The sequence below is a fragment of the Ictidomys tridecemlineatus genome, chromosome 6 (genome assembly GCF_052094955.1).
Source record: "Ictidomys tridecemlineatus isolate mIctTri1 chromosome 6, mIctTri1.hap1, whole genome shotgun sequence".
NCBI classification, from domain to species: Eukaryota; Metazoa; Chordata; class Mammalia; order Rodentia; family Sciuridae; genus Ictidomys; species Ictidomys tridecemlineatus.
In genome coordinates, this window is record NC_135482.1 from 71,489,291 (window position 1) to 71,510,847 (window position 21,557).

General features: G+C 37.6%; 2 protein-coding genes and 1 long non-coding RNA gene across 8 annotated transcripts in view; 2 read left to right on the forward strand and 1 right to left on the reverse strand.

Annotated features, from left to right (window-relative positions):
* Nucleotides 1–1,964, forward strand: part of Yaf2 (YY1 associated factor 2) — a 73,068-nt gene extending 71,104 nt beyond the window's left edge. For all 5 annotated transcript variants that reach the window (XM_040280797.2, XM_005324836.5, XM_078014873.1 and 2 more), the window contains one exon: nucleotides 171–1,964. In XM_040280797.2, coding sequence (XP_040136731.1) covers nucleotides 171–408 — 238 coding nt within the window. In that variant the 3' untranslated portion in view covers nucleotides 409–1,964. The remainder of the gene's footprint in view (nucleotides 1–170) is intronic.
* A 3,750-nt stretch (nucleotides 1,965–5,714) lies between these two features.
* Nucleotides 5,715–10,755, reverse strand: LOC144364867 (uncharacterized). Its single transcript, XR_013422969.1, has 2 exons — nucleotides 10,554–10,755; nucleotides 5,715–9,612 (listed from the first exon to the last, which is right to left on the reverse strand). It is a non-coding gene; the product is annotated as an uncharacterized LOC144364867 (long non-coding RNA).
* A 187-nt stretch (nucleotides 10,756–10,942) lies between these two features.
* Gxylt1 (glucoside xylosyltransferase 1) overlaps nucleotides 10,943–21,557 on the forward strand; it is a 46,120-nt gene continuing 35,505 nt past the window's right edge. Inside the window, exon 1 of one of the 2 annotated variants that reach the window (XM_078014875.1) lies at nucleotides 10,943–11,255. In XM_078014875.1, the coding sequence (XP_077871001.1) occupies nucleotides 11,035–11,255 (221 nt within the window). In that variant the 5' untranslated portion in view covers nucleotides 10,943–11,034. The remainder of the gene's footprint in view (nucleotides 11,256–21,557) is intronic. The other variant, XM_078014876.1, reaches the window with a different exon arrangement.

Sequence of the window (21,557 nt, forward strand, 5' to 3'; positions counted from 1 at the left end):
GTTAATTATTTGAAGCATTTAGTGATATTTTTGTGGCTGGTTACACATAAATCGCTTTAAACATAGATGTATTCATTTGGTTACTTTTGCCTAGTTTACTATTTAGTGTGTATTCAGAAATTTGGTAGAGGGACAAGCTAGTTTAAAAACTCATCATTTTTTATGTTTAGGCCAAGATTGAAAAATGTGGATCGGAGTAGTGCTCAGCATTTGGAAGTTACCGTTGGAGATCTAACAGTCATTATTACAGACTTTAAGGAGAAAACAAAGTCACCGCCTGCATCTAGTGCTGCTTCTGCAGATCAACATAGTCAGAGTGGCTCTAGCTCTGATAACACAGAGAGGGGAATGTCCAGGTCATCTTCACCCAGAGGAGAAGCCTCATCATTGAATGGAGAATCTCATTAAAATTTATTTTCTCCAATTTCTTATCTTAGTCACTTCTGTCCTACCATGCAAATACACAGATTATGCCAAGAAATACCACATTTTCATGACAAACACATTTGTGCACAATCCATAATTTGAGTTTTACATAAGATTAAAATTTTGTCAGAATTTGTTAGATTTTACGGTAATCTATGCCTACCAAACATTTCCTGACCTAACATTTTGGTCTCTGCGGTTATGTGCCATGAAAATGTGGTTGAATTATCATTATGCAGTGTTATTGGTAAGTCTATTTTCACTTTTAGTTTAGTGAATTCTAACACATGATTCTTGAATTCTCTACTATTGGCATGTAACAAGTTTAAATTTTTATAACATAGTGCAAGCTGCCTAAATATGTAATATTTGAGAATTGTGAAACAAATAGTTATATGTATACAAGTCAAAGATCAACTTAATCAACTATTGCTGCAACAGGATTTTCTTAATGGTTATCCTCTTAAATACACCTGCTGGTACTTGGTGTGGTTAAATAGGAAAGTTGTTATTAAATAAAGAATTTGTTATGAACCTTTGCCAATGTTTTGACACCTTTTACTAAATTATTGTTTCTGAATTATGCTTCTGGTTTTATCCATTTTTGTTTGCTTATTTTTCAAAACATTCATTTATTGTAATGTTTACTAGCAGACTAGTAAACAATAAAACATTGATTATTTAGCTTTATAATTCAGGTTTGGTGATATTGTCATTGAACACTGGTATTTTCTGTATAATATAAAACATTAAAATTCAAATAACTATATAAAACATTAAAATTCATTGGGCAAAAACAGAAAAGAAACTTGCCATATTTTAAAAGTTGCAATTTTGGAAAAGCTTTAACTTAATCATAGTTTTATCACTGTTTCCTTGTCCCAAACTTATTCAGGGTTATAGATATATGAATCTAATTAACACAGAAATTGGAACTATTGCACAGAACTGGGAAATAACTAATCTTATATCAGTTTAATTGGCTTCTTATTAAATATGACAGTTCTTATGAAAATCATATTACCCTATTTTCAGATACAACTGCCAATTTATGCATTTATCAATATCCTGAAATTTAAAAAGTATTTACAGCCCCACTCATTATTATGTACAATTACCAATAAAATATTTTTATGACTACAGATTTTGCATTTTGTTTACAACTAATAAAGTGTTTTATGTTGTATTTTGAAATCCAACTTAGAAACCACATATACTTAAATTCTCCTAGGGTCTCCTGCTTTCTCTAACCATTTGCTTAGTATACATCCACTTATAGGAGACTTTTGAAATGTAAATCAACTTAAAAACATAACTTGGGTACAAAATATCACATTAAAAACATGATAACATATGGAGAAAAAAAATGTAGACCCTGACAGTTGTGATATTTGGTGGTTTCTTGTGGTAATGTAATTTTCTGTTTAATGCAGTACTTTATCCAGGCACAATGGTACTGTCTTTTTGTAAGATGCTAGTTGTGAAATACAGCTAATTGCATACAGTAAAGTCTGTGATTAAAACATTCATATACCTCATTCTTCAGTGTTGTTAAATGAAACAATTTGTGCTTTTATTATAAGATACTTTGAATGGAATACCAACTAAGTGGTTATGTTCTTTTAAAACAAGATATTTTGTCTTATCCTGTTTTTCATAGTTCAGATGTTTTATGTATTCATTTTGGGGATAGTAAAAATTAAAAACATAGGGCAAATATTCTAGTTTTTAAGTCAAAATTATGCTTTTAAAGCACTGCATCTTATTAAATACTTTCAGGATATATTTTAAGTAAACTGCAAGAAAGAAAAATTTGACAGAGATGGGATTTTACCTGAGTAGGACATAAATGTGAAGACACCGTGGCATGGAGCTTGAGTGCTAATTGATGTTTGGTATCTGAATCCCTGTTGAAGAACTTAAGTTAGTTTTATTGAGTAAATTACTGAAGCTCATCTCCCATCTATAAAAGAGGGGGATATATGATCATATTTAACTCAGGTTTGTTAAGAGGTCAAATGTCAATCCATGTATGATTCTTAACAATTACCTGACACGTTTTGGTTGCTTAGTAAGTGTGAGCCTTTACTATCATTGTAGGTAAAATCCCATTTCAAAAACACAAAAATGTTTTTTGTAACAAAAATTCTTCCTGTGCCCTCTTGGATGACCTAAGGGAATAGTGTTCTATAGGTGACACTAAATTTTCAATGTAACCTCAGATGTTTGTTCCCAGAAAGAGACCATCTTTCCATAATTAAAGAACCTGATGGTATACACTATAGAGAAATGAATTAAGATACCTAGTTTGAACTTTTGTTTTCCTTTCATTAATCACAATCATCTATACCTGCCTTCATTTCATTCTACCTCAGCTATATTTCCACACCGGAAAACATGCAGATTCCTTAAACACTTGTACCTAATGTTAAAATATGCAAAAAGATTTCAGAGCCTGGGATTTAGGATCTATTTTTAGCTCTGTTTAATGAATTTACAATGTGGGTTTTTTTTAATCAAATTCTATACAAAAAGAATTTGGAGCTGGGTGGGAATGTAGCTCAGTAGCAGAGCATTTATCTATGATTTGCAAGACTCTAGGTTTAATCCTAGCACAACAAAACAAATAACAAAAGGCAGTAACAAAAAATTTTTGGTATTTTTACCTTGCTTTCATGTAAGAAAGAGTGAAGGTGTACTTTGAGGCACACAAGAATATATAATCTTAAAACCTTTTGTATTATGTAACAGAAATAGTGGACTTAATAACTTAAAAGTTTAATTTTTTATTAAATGTTTTCCTAAAATTATAGTGATAATAATATACAAGGTGAAAACTTTAAAAGGGGGGCGGCAACCCTCAGTATAAGTCAATAGCATATATGTTAACTTTCTTTTAGATACATATCTTTGTTGCCTAAAAGAATGTGGTTTTGGCATATGCATTAATGGTAAATGGTCTAGAAGTTTTAAGTTTCCACTGGGGCCCTTAATTTAATTTGTTCGTCTGCAGTTATCTATTTTTTGGAGTCTCTGAAGGACCTCATGTTGGAATTAGGCCATATATAGTAAGCCATTCATAGACATTTCTGTACTGTACTTTGAAGATTAAGTGAAAAGAGAAGATGTGTAAAGAGAAGATAACAGTAAAATAAGGACTTGATTTCTTAGCACTCACCACTTCCACTTCACTCCCAGTTACCTTCAGTTGGCTGGAACAACACATGCAGAAAAATAGAAGTGCAGAAAAGTCATCAGTGACAAAAATATTTGAGCAGAATCAAAAGACAAGGTTATAGAACACAGAATGTGACTTATCATTTTTGAAAGCAGAAGGAAAATCATGTCTTCTCTGACTACTGAACAGGTGATGAAGAATAACCCTCACTGATATCAAGGGCACGAAAGGATAGGAGTGGAAGAAACTGAAGGAAGAGAAAGGGGAAAAGAAAGCAGAAACAGTGGCAGTGAGCAGAAGGATGCACTCTAGGTAATAGGAGAATCACTGAGAAGGGAGAGAGAACAAATAACTTACAGCATGTCAATATTTGAGGACATTTTAAAGACGAGTCATCTTCATGTCAGCGTTTCAGTTGTATTTTGTAGAATGTTTACAGCAATGTGTGTGATACTTTAGAAGGATTTTCATCAAAACCAGTTCTCTTCAAGAAGCTGTCATAGAAAAAAGTTTTCACTGACTTACATAGCTCCCTAAATAGACATCCCCAATAGCCCAGATCAGTTAAGTATGTTTTTAATGTATTAGTTAGGCTTTGTGTTTAGTCAGTCCAGATATTTCTGGGACCAGTTCTGGATAATATAAAATACTATGAAAGGACCACATACTTCAGTGGAAAAATCAGAACTCTGGAGCATCACTCTGGAACATTTCACACTCTGAATCTTTTTTTGTTTCCCTTTAGTGGGAGTAGTAGGGTGTAATTTACTGTTGTAATACTTTAAGTATTTTCCTGATTTAGGGTTTCTTTTTACATAAGTATTATTTAATTCAGTGAACATTTAAGGAGTATATTTTTGGTGCTAGGCATTGTCCTAGGGGTTAGTTACCAAAAGTACAGATGTGGAACTCATCTTAGAAATCTAATTACAGTGATACTACTGCAACAATAAAAACATGTATAAGATACAGAAATAGAGGAGCTTGCCACCTCTTTGTTTCCAGAAAATCCACCCAAGCCTAAGTATCCACTGCAAGTCCACATTGAAAATATTAGGACTTCTTTGATGTTTACAGCTGATAATTACTGGATATAGCCATTAGTTTTAGTGAGTCACTATTTTATTACTCCAGCTGGAATTTTCAAAAGCTTAAGATTTTAAGCTCTGTAATTTGAGATAACTCATCATTTTCCTCTTTTTTATTGAGACAGTTAAATTCCTTTTTGTGAAGATGTTCAAGAAACATTGCTTTGTCCAAATGAAGAATTCTATTTTTTAAAAAAAATTTTTGTGTGTGGTGCTGGAGATCAAACCGAGGGCCTTGTGCATGTGGGGCCAGCACTCTACCAACTGAGCTATATCCCCAGCCCCCCAAATGAGGAATTTTATTCAGACCCATTTCAGGAAAAACCTTACCTCACCTAAGAAACCAATTTGCTCTTTCCTTCCAGACAATGCAGATCACCAGTTGATTGTCTTCAGTTTTTTCTGTAGTTGTGAGAAATTTCAGATTAAAATTGGACTTAATTTGAATAATTTATGTAGGACCTAGGGCCTGCCTCTCTGTAACTTCTTATTTTTGATTTTCTATTTTTTTCCAGATTCTTTTTTCCTTCTGTTTTGATAAACTATTTAAACTCTGTTGTATAAGGCTGAGTAGTAGTGATTTTTAAAAATTACTTTGTTTCAGGGTATGATGATAAGCCCCAAGGGAATCTTAGGGATAAGGATCCATTGAAAGAGATGCCTCCCCAACTGAAATTCTTGAGGAATGGGAAACAATACTAATTATTTTTTTGTTTTTTCCTTTGGTATTGAGGATTGAATCCCAGGGGCCACTGAGCTACATCCTCAACCCTTTCTTTGTTTCTTATTTATTTTTTTAATTTTGATTAAATTGCTTGGGGTCTCACAAAGTTACTGAGGCTGGCTTTCGTTAGGTTCATGTAGGTTTTCATTATCCTCTTTTAGTTCATAGTAATTAATAGTAACAGTGAAATTGTCCTGTGTTTTGTTTTGAAGTAAGAATGTGAATAATTGGAAAACTGTGAAACTAGCCTGGGAGATGACAACTCTTAAAGGACAAAACAAAATGGTGATGAACGTACCTTTATAAAAGGAAGTAGAGCCGGGTGTGGTGGTGCACACCTGTAATCCCAGTCGCTTGGGAGACTGAGACGGGAGGATGGTGTTCAAAGCCAGCCTCAGCAACTGAGATCCTATCTCTAAATAAAATACAAAATAGGGCCCGGAATGTGACTCAGTAGTTGAGTGCCCCTGAGTTCAATCCTTGGTACACCCATCCCCACCAAAAAAGGAAGTCAGCTGAATTCCCAAAAGAACAGAACAGAATGACTTAACCTCAGACTTGAAAGGTAATTTTGGTCTTTAATAGAACATAAAAAAGTCATTAAGTTTTTAGCACAGAATAAGATGAAAGTTTAAGGGAACACTTTTAATTAGAGGCAGAAAATCATTTTTTTACTTTATTAAAATATAGAAATTTATAAATAAGCCAAATATAACAGGAACACCTAGTGATGCAATTTATAGAAAAGAATATGAGGTGATAACAAGAATTCTGAATTCAGTTTTTGGCTAAGCACTGAACTTTTGGAAGGATGAATCACAATTCTTTATTATTTTGAGCCTTCAATTTTGAGGAATCTGGTCAGAAAAACTTGGTTAACTGGTCCTTAACATTGTAATTATGAACCTTGATTGGTGACAGGTTTTGTAGGATTTGCACTTTGGTGTTTATTTTTTATTTTTGGTGGTACTGGGGATTGAACTGGGCCTTAGATATACTAGGCAAGTGCTCTATCCACTGAATTACATCCCCATCCCTTTTTATTTTTTGAGACAGGGGCTTGTTAAATTGCCCAAAATGGCCTTGAATTTTTGATGCTTGTAATTCCTAGTAGTTGAGATCATAGGTATGTACCACAGTGCCCGACTGGGTATTTTAATTAAAAAAAAAATCTTGGGAAAAGTAATAATAGATTATAGGGCTGGGATGTAGTCCAGAGGTAGAGCACTTGCATAGCATGTGCAAGGCCCTGGGTTTAATCCTCAGCCCAGCAGAGAAAGATTATTATGATCTATTGTATAAATGGAAATGGAAGAATCCTGAAGAAATCAGGGAGAAATAAAGGTCCATAGGTTATTCATTGTTCGATTTTCCACCTGACTTCCCTCCCACCCCCTTTCCCTAGCTGAAAAAGCCAGCTACTTTCTCAGGTCAGGAGCATAAAGTGTCCCCTTTCCTTTGATTTCTGTCACCTCTCTAATATTGCAGCTGATAGCTCAGTGTTTTGAGAATGAAGAGAATTCCTTTACCCTTTCATCCAACCCCCGACACCACTCTTTCCCCAGGTTTACTGGTCTGAATAAACTTTTAAAATGAAATACTTTTTGTTTGAACTAACAGCATTATTTTCCAACTTTTCCTCCAGTCCAACAAGGTCTATAGGAGTTGGACTATGGAAAATGGAGAAATATAAGCCAACTACAGGTGAGAATAAATTTTGATTTTAGTCTGAGTTTCTGATTCTTTGTGCTCAGCAACTAACATGATGCATATTTCTTTTCTTTTAGAATGGGGATTGAACCTAGTGGTGCTTAACCACTGAGAAACATCCCCAGTCCTTTTTATTTTATTTTGAGACAGGGCCTCACTAAGTTGCTGAGGCTGACTTTAAACTTTTAATCCTTCTGCCTCAGCCTCCAGAGTTTCTGGGATTACAGGCATGAGTCACCTCTCCTAGCTAATGTGACACATATTTCTGATTGTAAAGTTCCTTTTAGTCTTTAAGACTAGTCAATGAGATTTTCATATAACATCCTCTTTCTGTTTCCACTTCTAATTGGCATAATTTGATATAGCGATTATTTCTTCATCATGAAATGACATAGTAAAATGGAAAAACAACATGCATCTTGGATCTTCAAAAATTTCAAATTATGGATCTTCATTATTAACCATGTGGTTAAGGAACCTCTCTGAATTTGAGATTGTTTCCTTAAAAAAAAGCATCTCTTACTGGGTATGTTATAGGACTAAATTAGATGATGCAGACATTTACAAAAGCAGAAGTTATATTAAAAAGTCTTTTGAGTTTTACTCTAGGTACAGAATTCAACGGTTTTCCCATAGGATGTCTTTTTTATTTTATTATATTTTTAAGAGTTAATTCAAAGGTAGAAATGAGAAAATGCTGAGCAGGACCCCAAATCTCTAGTGATTTAGAGAAGACATTTAAAAAAAAGAACCCCCACCCTTAACTGAATGCCCATTATATATCTAATATATAATAGCTATAAAAAATTCAAGGTTAATGTTTTAAATTTAAGATTTGAGGTATTTGGTTTAATCCTGAATTAGAGAATTTTCCAGACCATGGAGATCTGTTTCCTAATTTGAACAACAAATATTGCTACTATTAAATTCCATTTCCTTCACTTAAATCTTCTCTTTTTGGTAGGATGAAGGAAGATCAACAAGGATAAAAAAGTTGGATCTAGCCAGCCTGTGATTAGAGAATTAAGAGATGATCTTAATTCTTTTTTGGGGGGTGGTGGTGGTGGTAATTGAGGATTGAACTCAGGGGCACTATACCACTGAGCTATATCCCTACCCCTTTTTATTTTTTATTTTGAAATAGATCTTAGTTACCAAGGCTGACCTTGAACCTTCAATCCTCCTGCCTTAGCCTCTTGAGTAAGTGGGATTACAGGTGTGTACCACTGAGTCCAGCAACAGAATGGTTTTAAAGATAAAAAATAGACTTAGGAATACATACACTCAATACTTAAAATTAATTTTATGAATCCAGACATACAATTTGTGACTTCTGGAAATGATCAGAATCTGGGACACCAGCCTGCACCTCACTCCTTACACTACAAAAAAACCAGATGAACTAATATGTGGGTGAATAGATCATTTCTAGATAGATAGATCATTTCTAGATAGAATGCCCTATGTACCCTTTCTTCAAAATTTCTTTTATAATTGCAGGATTAAAGGGAACCTAAAGGATGATATGGTCCAGAACTCTGATGTGAAGTAAATGAATGATTATTCTTTTGGATATGCTCTTTCCACAAATTGTTGCAGAAATTAAAACTTCCTGGCCTTCCTTTGTGCCATTACAGTATTTTAATCTGGGTGCATGGGAGTACAAAAGTTGTTCTTAATTTTTGATTATAAGGTAGTTTCTTTACTGGAATAGAGAACAATTGCAGTTTGCATCTTTTAAACATTCTTTGAGTACTCTTACTCTAATTTCTTGGTATATCCTCAACTCCATAAATTTTTCATTCTTATCAATGCTTTTATTACTATTCTCTGTACTTCATTAAGTTTATCTTCATTTCTCTAAGAATTGTAAGGTATAGTGGAAAGATTTATTATTATTGTTTTAACCAACTTGTCTCCCCTCTGAGGGAAGTACACTCCTTTATTTCTGAATACTGTGCATCTGAGCCCCTTGTCTGGCATGAAGAAAATATTCAATAAATGTTTATTGAATGAACAAATGTATCGTTTTATTCTCTTTATACATCTTGATAGCATGCTGATTTTCATTTTTTGCCAGGTAAGGAAGAAATTGAATCTTTATTGGGGAGGAAACTGAATCTTAAATTTGTATAGTGACTTTCCCATAATCACAGGATGAGAACTTTTTGGTGTAGAAATTCATAGCTACTTCTATGTAGTATTGAGTTTCCCTACCCTGTATTTCATAGTCAAACTTTTCAGTGCCCCAGATGTAATCTGAACAATTTAACAGCATGATTTTTCTCCTTGAAGAGAGAGAGAGAGAGAGAGAGAGAGAGAGAGAGAGAGAGAGAGAGAGAGAGAGAGAGAGAGAGTGTGTGTGTGTGTGTGTGTGTGTGTACTTGCGCCCGCGCCTATTTAAACTTCCCTTTTTGGCACTGGAGCTGCTTTCTCCAATCTCTCAAATCTTTGTTCCAGCTTCCACTGCAGCCAGAATCTGCTCCCTAAAATGCAAACGTGATCATGTTACTATTTTACTTTTAAAACTCTTCAGTGATTCACCATTGTTTGGTAGATTAAGTTCAAACTCCTTGGTAAACTAAGCAAGGCACTCAAATATCGGGCCTCTTCGATTTCTGCTGTCTTATCACTCATCTTATTCTCTTGTTTTCACTTAGCTGCTGGTATCATAGGTTTCAGTTCCCTAAACACAAGAGCGTGTTTCATTGACCCCTTAGTCTAGAATTACTTGCCTTACCTCTCCCCCCAAACTCCAGAGCTAACTTTGCTTTGAAGAAGTCTGTTTTTGACTACGTTTTCAGGTCTGATTACACCTTTGGGTGTGTGCTCACACCCTTATAAGTCTGTATCCCAACGTGTCTAATGTTTCATTCATTTCCGAAGTATACACCTTCCCACTCACATCACCACTAGGCTTCACTATACCTCAAGGTTCTCACATATTGCTGGGCGCGTAAAGATGCTTTATAAACGGTCAAATCAAAGAATGAACTGGGTGGAAACAGCTGAAGAAGAGAGAAGAAACGCAAAAGGAAGGAGAAGCTTTTTGGGGAGAACACTAATTTTGTTTTGGATATGCAAATGGTGAGTTGTAAGTAAAGCCAAAAGGATGTCAGGTAAAATTACAGCCCGTTTGGAGACAAGTTAGACATATCGCATTATGAACTTTAGGAGGCAGAAAGGTATTTGAGTGAAATGGCTTCTACAAACCCTATAGAAACCTAGAGGCCAAGGATGACCTGCTAAGGAGGACAGCACATGAAAGGGCTTAGTTAAGCGCCCTCTAAATATTAGATTTCTAAATGTTTTTAACAAGTTAAACAATTCCATCTTTACAATCACCCTATGATGGTGACACTATCTCCATTTGAGAGGCGAAGAAACATGCTCAGAGAATTTTAGGTTGCTCAATGTTACAAATTACCGAGAGTTTGAATTTAGGTCAACTGCCTCTAGAGCCCTGTTACTTTCTCCACACTTTTCTCCGGCGCTGTTCAGAGCCTCCGCACTCCCTGCCAGGGGCTCAGAGACGGCCCAGACCCCGCCGCAGCGTCCCGCGTCCCGGGCACCCGTGCGCCCGTCTCTAGCGCCCAGCGCGATGGCGCGTCGGGCCGCTCCGGGGCCGCGGGGCGGGGCAGGGCCGGGCGCGCGGCGGCGGAGGAGGCGTCCCGGCTTCCGGGCGGCTGTCGGCCGGCTGGGGCGCCGCGGCCGCGCTCTCTTAGGTGGTGGGCGGGGAGGCCCGGGGAGAGAGGAAGGGGGGCGGGCTCGGGGCGGTGGCGGAGGAGGAACTTGTTGCGCCCGCGGCTGCGCGCTGCTGCTCGCTCCACTCCAGTTCGCCCGGGCGGGCGCGGCGGCGGTGGCGGCGACGACGGAGGCGGCCGCGGCGCGGGACTGGGACCGGGGCGATGCGGCGCTACCTGCGCGTCGTGGTGCTGTGTCTGGCCTGCGGCTTCTGCTCGCTGCTCTACGCCTTCAGCCAGCTCGCCGTGTCCCTGGAGGAAGGAGCGGGCGGCGGTGGCTGGAAGCCGCAGGCCGCAGCGGCTTCCTGGCTCGCGGACGGCGGACGGGGTGTCGGGAGAGGGGCGGGCAGCGCGGGCCCCGCGGCGCGTCCCGGCCGGTCGGACAGGTACGGGCCACCTCGGGTCTGGGGGCCGCGACTGGGCGGCGGGCTCGGGGGCTCCGGGCGCGGCCTGGCCCGAGCTGCTTGAGGGTCGGTCTCCGCCTCCCGCTTCTTTGCCGCGGGCTCGCACCCCCTTCACTCATTTCCCTCCTTCCCTTCCAGCCGGGGGTGAGCCCGGCGCTGCTCCCACCTCCGAGAACCCCACGCCGTTTGCCTTTTGACCCAGTCTTTATGTGCTTTATAAGACAAAAATGAGAAATCGAATTTAATCTGCAACTTTAAAAGAGATTTGTTGAAAATAAATGGTGCTTTCACTTATTATTTGCTGTTTTACTAGTGGGGATTCCCTCTTGTTTCCATGGAGTTGAAGTTGAGATATTTAAACAGACTGGCGCCCTACTCAGTACCTCCTCCCCTCCAAAAGGATTGTCTAATTTTCGTGTGTTAATGCTTGGAGTTTTCATTAATAGAGACGATTAGTTAAATCTGGAGATGGCATGTGTGCACGTTATGAATTTTTTTTAAACACTCGGTTTATTCTTAACAGAAAGTTAAAAATAAGCGATACTTAGCAGGCTTAAGATAACTTGTGGGGATGGAATGAAGAAGCCTCTCTTGAAAATCCATGTTTGTGAAGCAGCGACTCTGGCAGATTTGCACAAATCACTGCCAGAGATGGAATCAACATGAGATTTAAATTGAAAACAGAATTTTTTTTTTAGCAACATATTAATACTTAAAATCTGAGCGTTTCGCACTCCTTGATGGATGGGCACCCAACACTTCTCTGGCAGTGACCGGAAGTGCTCATTAGTAAAAGGTAAAAGCTTTTATATGGCAAGATGTAGGATTAGGAGGAGGAAGTGTAGGTCAACTTTAAGCTCTTGTTGAACATCTTCTGAGAGGTGTTGGTCATTTCCGGGATGAAAGGGGGATGTTTAGGCAGAGGAGTAGCATTGAAAAAAATGGATTATCACATTTTTACTCTATGATCTGATGAGTCAGAGAAGTTCATAGGATTCAGGACTTCGTATTAATAAGCAGAACTACTTCCAGAGCCAGGTTTACCAAAATTGGGTTAATGGCTGAATATTTGAATCAGCTCATGAAAAAATGATAGAGGGAAGCTAAACTATTTCTGAACTATTACCTTATTATGAGGCCTTTAAATTATGAAATAGTAGATAGAATTGTAAGGCTGCAATTTTTCTGTTTTTTTTTTTTCTTTTTTTCTTTTTATTTGAACTGCGATTGAACCCCGGGGTGCTCTATCACTGACGCACATCTCCAGCTCTTTTTATTTTTAAAAAACAGAGTCTTGCTAAATTGCCCACGTCGGCCTCGAATTTTTTAAAAAATATTTTTATTAGTTATTGGTGGACCTTTATTTATTTATTTGTTTATATGTGGTTGAGAATCGAACCCAGTGCTAGGCAAGCCCTCTTCTGCGGAGCCACAACCCCGGACCCTGGCCTCAAATTTTTGATTCTCTTGTCTCCGCCTCACAAATCTCTGGGAGTCGCTGGAATTAGAGGCATGTGCTACATACAGGGCCAGGCAGGATGCAAAACATTAATCAAACATTAAAAAAACTTCAAAGTATAATACAAGCATGTCAGTTTGATAGAGTAACATTCACTTTTATTACTTTGTCTCAAATATTTGTGACGGATTTTTATGAATCTGCTTGTCCAGCTAATTTTAACAAAATTACCTTATTAGAAATTTAGAAAAGCTAGGCGTGGTGGTTCATGCCTATAATCCCAGCGGCTCCAGAGGCTGAGGCAGGAGGATAACAAGTTCAAAGCCAGCCTCAGCAAACCAAAGGCCCTGAGCAACTCAGTGAGACTCTGTCTCTAAATAAAATAGGAAGTAGGGCTGGGGGATGTGGCTCAGTGGTTGGGAGCCCCTGAGTTCAATCCCTGGTACCAAAAAAAAAAAAAAAAAAAAAAAAAAAATTTAGAAAGAGGCTTAGTTTTAATAAATATTTAATAATGTGTGAAAGTTGAGTCAGCTGAAATGCTGTACTTTTTTTTTTTAGCATTTTTTTTTTTTAGTTGTAGATGTATGCAATACCTTTAATTTTACGTGGTGCTGAGAATTGAGCCACAACCTCAGCCTGTGGAATGCTGTACTTTATAGGTCCTCTTGTAGCATTACTTCTCTCTTCCTTTTTTTTTTTTTTTTTTTTTTTGTGTGTGTGTGCTAAAGATTGAACCCGGGGGCACTGTACCATTGAGCCACATCTTCAACCCTTTTTATTTTAATTTTTTAAAAAATATGTTTAGTTGTAGATGGAAACAATGCCTTTATTTTATTTATTAATTTTATGTGGTGCTGAGGATCAAACCCAGGGCCTCACACATGCTAAGTAAGTGCTGTACCACTGAGCTACAATCCCAGACCCTTTATTTTAAATTTTGAGACAGGATCTTCCTGTCTCAAAGTTTTGAAGATTGTCTTCGAATTTGTGATCATCCTGCTTTAACCTCCCAAGTAGCTGGGATTACAGGCATTCGCCACCATGTGGGACTTTACTTCTTGTTTTAAATGAAGTTTAAGTATAACTTAAAATTAAATGTATATAAGTCTTCACACAAATTTGGTGAAGGTGCTGGGCACAGTGACTGCAAGTTGGAGACCAACCTCAGCAATTTAGGGAGATCTGTCTCAAAACAAAATGAAAACAAAAACGACAACAAAAACAAATGGCTGGAAATAAAACTCAGTGCTAAAGGGTTCAATCCTCAGTACCAGGAAAAAAAAAAAGTGGTAAAGAATGTTTCTCTACATTTGCATGCAAAACAGTCGTGTGGGCAGAGGAAGGACATAGAAAAGCTGAATTGTCACATTTTTACCCTATGATTTCATTAAGATCAGGCAAACTCCTAAGATATTATGACTCTTTTATTATTATTTTGTGGGCTGATCCTTGAACCCAGAGCCTTGAGCATCCTAGGTAATCACTCTACCACTGAGCTCCACATCCTGATTCAAGCCTCTGATTATTCACTTTTGCATTTTTATGGTTTTTATTGGTGCATCATTATTATACATAGTGGGATTCATTGTGACTTATTCATATACACACATAATTTGATTAGTCTCATTTTCTGTATGTCTCTTCCTCATTCCTCCTGATTCTCTTCCTCTGTTCTACAGGTCTCCCTCTGTTTTTCAATTGGCACATTTAAATCATACATAAAATGGGGTTCTTTGTGATATGTTTATGTGTGTATATAACATAATTTGGTGGATTTTATTCCTTAATACCTCTCCTTTCCTTTCCTTCCCTTTGATCCTCTTCCTCTAATCCATTTTTTTTAAATTGGTGCATTATAATTATACATAAAAGTGGGATTCAGTTACATGTACATGTACATTCCCTAGCATTGCCCTTTCTCTCCTTCCTCTGTCTGGATCTCTTTCCTCTCTTCTACTGGTCTCCCTTCTATTTTCATGAGATTCCTTTTTTTCTTCTAGCTTCCTCAGATGAGAGAAAACATTCAACACTTGATTTTCTGAGTCTGACTTATTTCACTTAGCATGGTGTTTTCCAGTACCAGCTATTCCAGCAAGTGACATATTTCATTCTTTTTTATGGCTGGGTAAAACTTCATTGTGTACGTATACCTTACTTACTTTATCTATCTATCTATCTATCTATCATCTATCTATCTATTTTTGGTATTGGGGATTGAATACGGGGGTGCTTAACCACTGAGCCACATCCCCAACCCTTTTTTATTTTTTATTCTTTATTCTGAGACAGGGTCTTGCCAAGTTGCTGAGGCTGGCCTTGAGCTTATGATCCTCCTGCCTTAACGTTCTTATTTTCCGGAATTACAGGTGTGCACCACCATTCCTGGGTTTATATCACATTTTATTTATCCATTCATATTTTTGTGTGTGTGTGTGTGTGTGTGTGTGTGTGTGTGTGTGTGTGTGTGTGTTTTACTGGATATTGAACCAGGGGTGCTCTGCCAGTGGCTACATTGCTAGCTCTTTTATTTTTTATTTTGAGACACTTTCTCACCAAGTTGCTGAGGCTGGCCTCAAATTTGTGAATCTTCTGTCTCAGCCTCCTGGGTTTATAGGCATGCACCACCAATCAGCTCCCATTAATATTATTTAGTGGAGTTACCACTTTGAATGTTGAACATCTAGTATTCCATTTTGAGCAGTTATAAGCCTTAATAACCAAAACCTGGATAACTACCTTTACTTTTCTACTATTTTAAAACATTATTATTATTATTATTATATTATTATTATTACTCTTACTACTCTTACTACTACTACTACTATTATATTATTATTATTACTCTTACTACTCTTACTACTACTACTACTACTACTACTATATTATTATTATTACTCTTACTACTCTTACTACTCTTACTACTACTACTACTACTACTGCTGCTACTGCTACTATCATCTCCACCACCTCCACCACCACCCTGCAAGTACAACCACTGTGTTCAGATTGGTTGCTTTTCCTAACTTTATTGCTTGTAACAAGTTACTGGTACATAGTGAATTCTTTTTCCGTTTCTACTGTGTCTCAATCTTCAAAACCAGTTTTCCATAAGTGTGAGAATGGATATTTGGGAGTTAAGAAACTAAACAAATGATTCCACTTCATGTCAGCAGTGTTTGTTTGTTTGTTTGGGTGCTGGGGATTGAAGTGAGGGCCTGTGCATGCTAGGCAAGCACTCTACCAACTGAGCTATATCTCCAGCCCCAGTAGCATAGTGTTTTATGATTTTTTTTTTCTTCAATGGTGAGCAGTCTGTGTATTTTACTGCATATTTTCTTGTTTTTTTTCTCCTTATGTTGAAAATTTACCTTGTTTTATCACTGAGTTACATCCCCAGCCCTTTTAATTTTATTTTAATTTTTATTTTTTGATACTGGGGGTTGAACCCAGGGGCATTTAACCACTGAGCCACATCCCAGCTCTTTTTTATGTTTTGAGACAGTGTCTCATTAAGTTGCTCAGTTACTGAGGCTGGCTTTGAACTTGTGATCTTTTTGCTTCAGCCTCCTGAGTCACTGGGATTACAGGTATGCACCACTGCATCCTTATTTTATTTTTTGAGACAGGGTTTTGCTACTTGCTGAAGCTGTCCTGGAGCTTGTGATCCTCTTGCCTCATCTTCCCCAGTAGCTGGGATTACAGACATGTACCACTATACTTGACAAGTGCATATGTTTTTATATTACAATAAAGAAAAGAAAATTCTTTCTTCATTCTGTATTTTTTTCCTGCTATGTAATTATGGTCAAGAAATTTTACTAAAACTTGACTATTTCTGTGCATATTTGTCTCCTGTGTGGAGTTGATTGTCATCCCCCAAAGAAACCCTGTATTCATTAGCAGTTAACTCCTCATTCCACTTCTCAAGTCCTCAGCCCTAGGCAATTGCAAATCTGCTCTCTGTCTTCATATGTTTGTCTGGGGCATTTCACATAATTGAATTACACAAAATGTGGCCTTTTGAGTTTAGCCTCTAAGTGTTTTCTTTTTTCTTTTATTTATTTTTATGTGGTGCTAAGGATTGAACCCATTGCTTCATGTGTGCTAGGCAAGTGCTCTACCACTAAGCCACAACCCCAGCCCTCTTAGTGTTTTCAAGGTTCAACTACTGTAGCATGTATCACTTCATTCTTTTTTATGGGCAAATAATATTTTATTGAATGGACGTACCACCTTTTGTTTATTCATTAGTTAATGGACATTTGAGTGGTTTTATACTTTTTGACTCTTATGAATAATGGTGTTCTAAACATTCATGTGTAGTTTTTCTGTGAACGTAAAATGTTTTTAGTTCTTTTGAGCATCCACCTAAGGAGTAGAACTGATGGATCATGGCTACACAACTCTGTGAATATAATAAAACCACTGAGTTGTATAATTTTTAAAAAATATATTTTTTTTGTAGTTGTTGATGGACCTTTAGTTTATTCATTTATTTATATGCGGTGCTGAGAATCCAACCCAGTGCCTCATACATGTGAGGCAAGTGCTCTACCACTGAGCCACAACCCCAGCCCGAGTTGTATAATTTAAAAGGGAATTATGACATATTATTATTTTTTGCTTTGTAAAAACTCTAAACATCTCATCAGTTTCTCACAACATTTATTTATTGTAGCTGTTTACATGTTCATGGCTATGACCCTGCATTATGTATCATCTTATCCTAGGACCCAGACTGAGGAAGCAGTCTATTGAATATGCCTAGTTTAATGGCAGGGGAAGAGTGATGGGCTGGGTTGAATTTCACAATCTGATTTGAAGCTTCTGCTCTAATGCTGTGATATCTTGTCTGTTCACTTTACATTGACCAGAGCAAGTCCCTGGAAAAAGGTCAAAGTCAAAGAATGAGGCAGAGGTATTTACTTCTCCCTTTTAGAGACAGGCGGGTCATGTGGTGATGAATATGTTTGTATAATAGACAAGAGTGGAGGATGAATGATTGTACATGTGGATATTGATTAAGGAGAAAAAAGGGCAAGGAGGTCTTTATAGACTCCTCTGAGAAGATGGCCAGTAGAGTGGAATGCGTATGGAGTTGATAGCAACCTGAGGGGCAATCCAAGGAGACAGTGAGTTTATAGTTCCACTAATCAGCATAGTCATCCTTAGTTGTTCGATAGTCACCTGAGAAAGTGAATGAATGGATTGGTTTCAATTTGGGATTTTAGTGGAAAGGTATGGTTAAAGAGTGAGGTAGAAGTTGTAGCTATAGGAAAGTGAACAGATGAGCTATATGGTCTAGTCTGAGTAGGGACAGAAATAAGGTACAAGAAGGAGCTTATACTTAGGAGGCATATGAGTGGAGGTGTGAGTCTCTAATGGAATATGGAGAATTAGAGTAGAGACTAGTCTGAAATGAGATATTGGAGTTTAGGATTGCAGTTTCAGGTGTTGACAAAGGCTAGGATATGTTATTTTTAACTGAAGGTAAAAGGAAGTACAAGTCCTGGAGTTGAAGAATTGGGTATTGGCTTAGGTCTCCCACAAGGCAACATCCAAGATGACTCTTATTCTCTACTGAACGCAATGACCCATGCCCATTTTACTCACGATTGTGTTTCCATTGTTTTGCCTGTGTATGTGGTCATGCAGTAGATTTTTATTTATTGTGTGATTGTATGGAGGAAAGTGGAACTTGGCGTTGAGAGGAGGACTGTGATGCTTATGTTTGATTGAGATGGACCTAGTAGGTTGGTAGATGGGAATGATGCAGCAAGTGGCCCTTTCACATGGCTGGCAGTTGCTGCTGGCTTTTGTCTGAGAGCCCAGCTGGGGCTGTTGACCTGCATCCTCTCAAATGACTTCTCCACGTGCCTTAGACTTCTTAAAACATGGAGACAAGTGTGTACCAAGAAATAGGCAATGGATGTTGCCATGTTCTTTAGGCAAGGGCGTAGGAATTGACACTCTGTCCTGTCCCTGTTTGCTAGTGCAGTTAGTCTCTGTTGTGGGTGAGGGGAGATAGAACCTAACTCTTGTGTCAGTGAGTTTGTGACACCCTTAAATCCACCATACTTGGCTCCTAAAGTTTGATGGTAGCAAAAGTCCAGGGGTCTTGGTGTGGCTCAAAGCTTCAGGAAATTAAACTCATCATTAAGTTGTCCAACACCTTGGTCTTATTGGATTTTATTCTCTAGTTTATGTCTTCTCCATTTTGTATCATTTTTTGTTTGTTTTTTATGTACTGGGGTCTGAACGCAGGGGTGCTCTATCAGTGAGCTCCATCTTCAGCCTTTTTATTTTATTTTGAGACAGGGTCTGGCTAAGTTGCTCAGGCTGGCCTGGAACTTGTGACCCTCCTCCCTTGGCCTCTGGAGTAGCTGGGCTGACAGGCGTCCTCTAACATTCCAGGCTCTTGAATCAACTTTTTAAAAACTCTGCCTTACAGTGTAGTTTAATTGTAAAACTGCAAAGGATCCCCTGAGTTAGAAGCTCCCAGGTGGGTGCAACAGGTTTGGGGTGTGCTTTCCAGCTCACAGGCATGTTTCTTGATTCTAATGAAACTTAAGTAATTTCAGCAGCTTCTCCATGTTGGCAACATGCCTGTGAACTTTTCCTAGACAAATATTTGTGGGCAGAAATTTTTAAAATATTGATAGCAAAGATGTCAAAATGTTAACAGTGGTGGGTGATTTATTAGGCTTTTACATTTTTAAAAATTGTGCTTCATGAACATGTATTGATCGAAGCATTTATAAATACACAAATTTTAAATTTTAAAGATCGATATAAGTTCTAGTAAATAAACAGAATGATAAAAGTTGTATCAATTCCTTTGAGGAGCCAGGATGTGATGTGTGTGTGCTAGGAATCACACTTGGGGCCTCTTGCATACTAGGTTAACTAGTATTAATACCTTTTTTCCCCCTAAATTTTAGTTGTAGATGGATACAATACTTTTATTTTGTTTACTTATTATTTTATGTGGTGCTGAGGAACCCAGGGCCTCACATGTGCTAGGTGAGCACTCTACCATCAAGCCACAACCCCACCCCCCTCAGTATAAATACTTAAATTTTTTTTTTTTTTTAGTTGTTGATAGACCTTTATTTTATTTATTTATACACAGTGCTGAGAATTGAACTCAGTGCCTCACACATGCCAGGCAAGTATGCTACCACTGAGCCACAGCGTCAGTCCCAAGTATCAATACTTTTGATTAAAAATTCCAACTTGACTCTAGATATCCCATGATTAACAGTATTTCTCATTCAGGTCTGACCTTAAGACTTATCTGGGGTATTAGTTAAAAATTCAGCTTCTCAGGCCATTCATCTGGAGATTCTTGGTTAACTAGGAGTAGGATCCTGTGTCTCCATTTCTAATAGGTAACCTTAGGTTCAGGTAGATTTGGAAACAGGATGGAATAATGTTTAGTTATAATTGTTTTTTTTTTTCATAGAACCAAGTTGCATGTAAATAAATTGTACATTTGTTGAAATAACAACATGATGATGTCTGTATCTGAAAGGTGGAGATAGTTATCTAACTTAACAGGTTTGTTTGATGCTTAAATAGATGTGAAAGCACTTGAATGTGAAAGAACTGTGTTAGTTGTTGAGGTGCTGCTGAGCTTGACTCCCTGGTACGAAGTGTGAGGTTTTAAACATACGAGACCATGCCCAGGAGGGCACACAAACAGGTTTTCTAATCAAGTGGTAAGTTTTACATTTTGTTTTCCTGACTGATCAACCTTTTAAAAATATGACTTTTTGTTTCCTAGAAAATGGTGTCTTTCAAAGGAAAACAAATTACAGTTTAACTTTTTTCTATTGATTTTAAAATTCCAAATTTGTACTTCTTTATGAAATAGTATACAGAATTTCTTGGCATTTAAAAAAACACCATTGTCAGACCCTGTTTTCAGAGATTTTGATTTCACTGGTCTGTGTGGGGCTCTGTGAGTGTTTATTACACCTTCAGGGCTGAGAACCCCTTGACAGTTCTCGAGAAAAGTGATTAAAGGTATTGGCAAACCTGAAATTTTATAGACCTTTTGATATAAGAACAGTAATTTATAATTGAATAGTGAGAGAAAGCAAAGCTACATGGTAATGAGTTTGGAAGTAGTCTAGTTGAGTGTTTCACCCTGACTTCATACACACGTTCGTCAGTACCCAGACCTCCACTGGAGTGAATTTTAGATGATTGTTTTGAAAAGAAATAATGGTAAAGAACATACTTTTTGTAACATGGGGCTTTTTTAAAGCTCTACCCTATAATCTTAAGAAGGAGGCCCACACTTGATCCTCCATTCTAGTTGTGTGATATAGTGAAACTGAGATAATGTAAAAATGAAACTGAGCCATGAGTATTAGCATGATTTCTTATTTTTTAGTTTAAAACACCATGCAAGTAGCTAGAGTTGAGGGTTCATTTAAAAGTGTTTAAAGATCGTTTTTTCCCTTTCCACCAGAAATTTGGGACATTTTAATTTGAATTCATGATAAGCAAAAATTTTTTGGATGAAATGGATTTTGTTCTAGGTTTGTATGCATAGTCCATGAAGAAAAAAATAGATATTGTCTGTGTCATCTGAGGGGAGAATTTTAATACATGAAGAGAGTTCCTGATTAGAAAACTGTTTTCCATTTTGTAGTATAATCTAAACTAAAGGTTATAAAGTTTTATTTAAAATAATGGTAACTTGCCAGGCACAGTGGTACACACCTATGACTCAGGAGGCAGAGGCAGGAAGATTATAAATTTGAGGCCAGCCTCAGCAAATTAGTGAGGCCCTAAGCAACTTAGTAAGAGCCTGC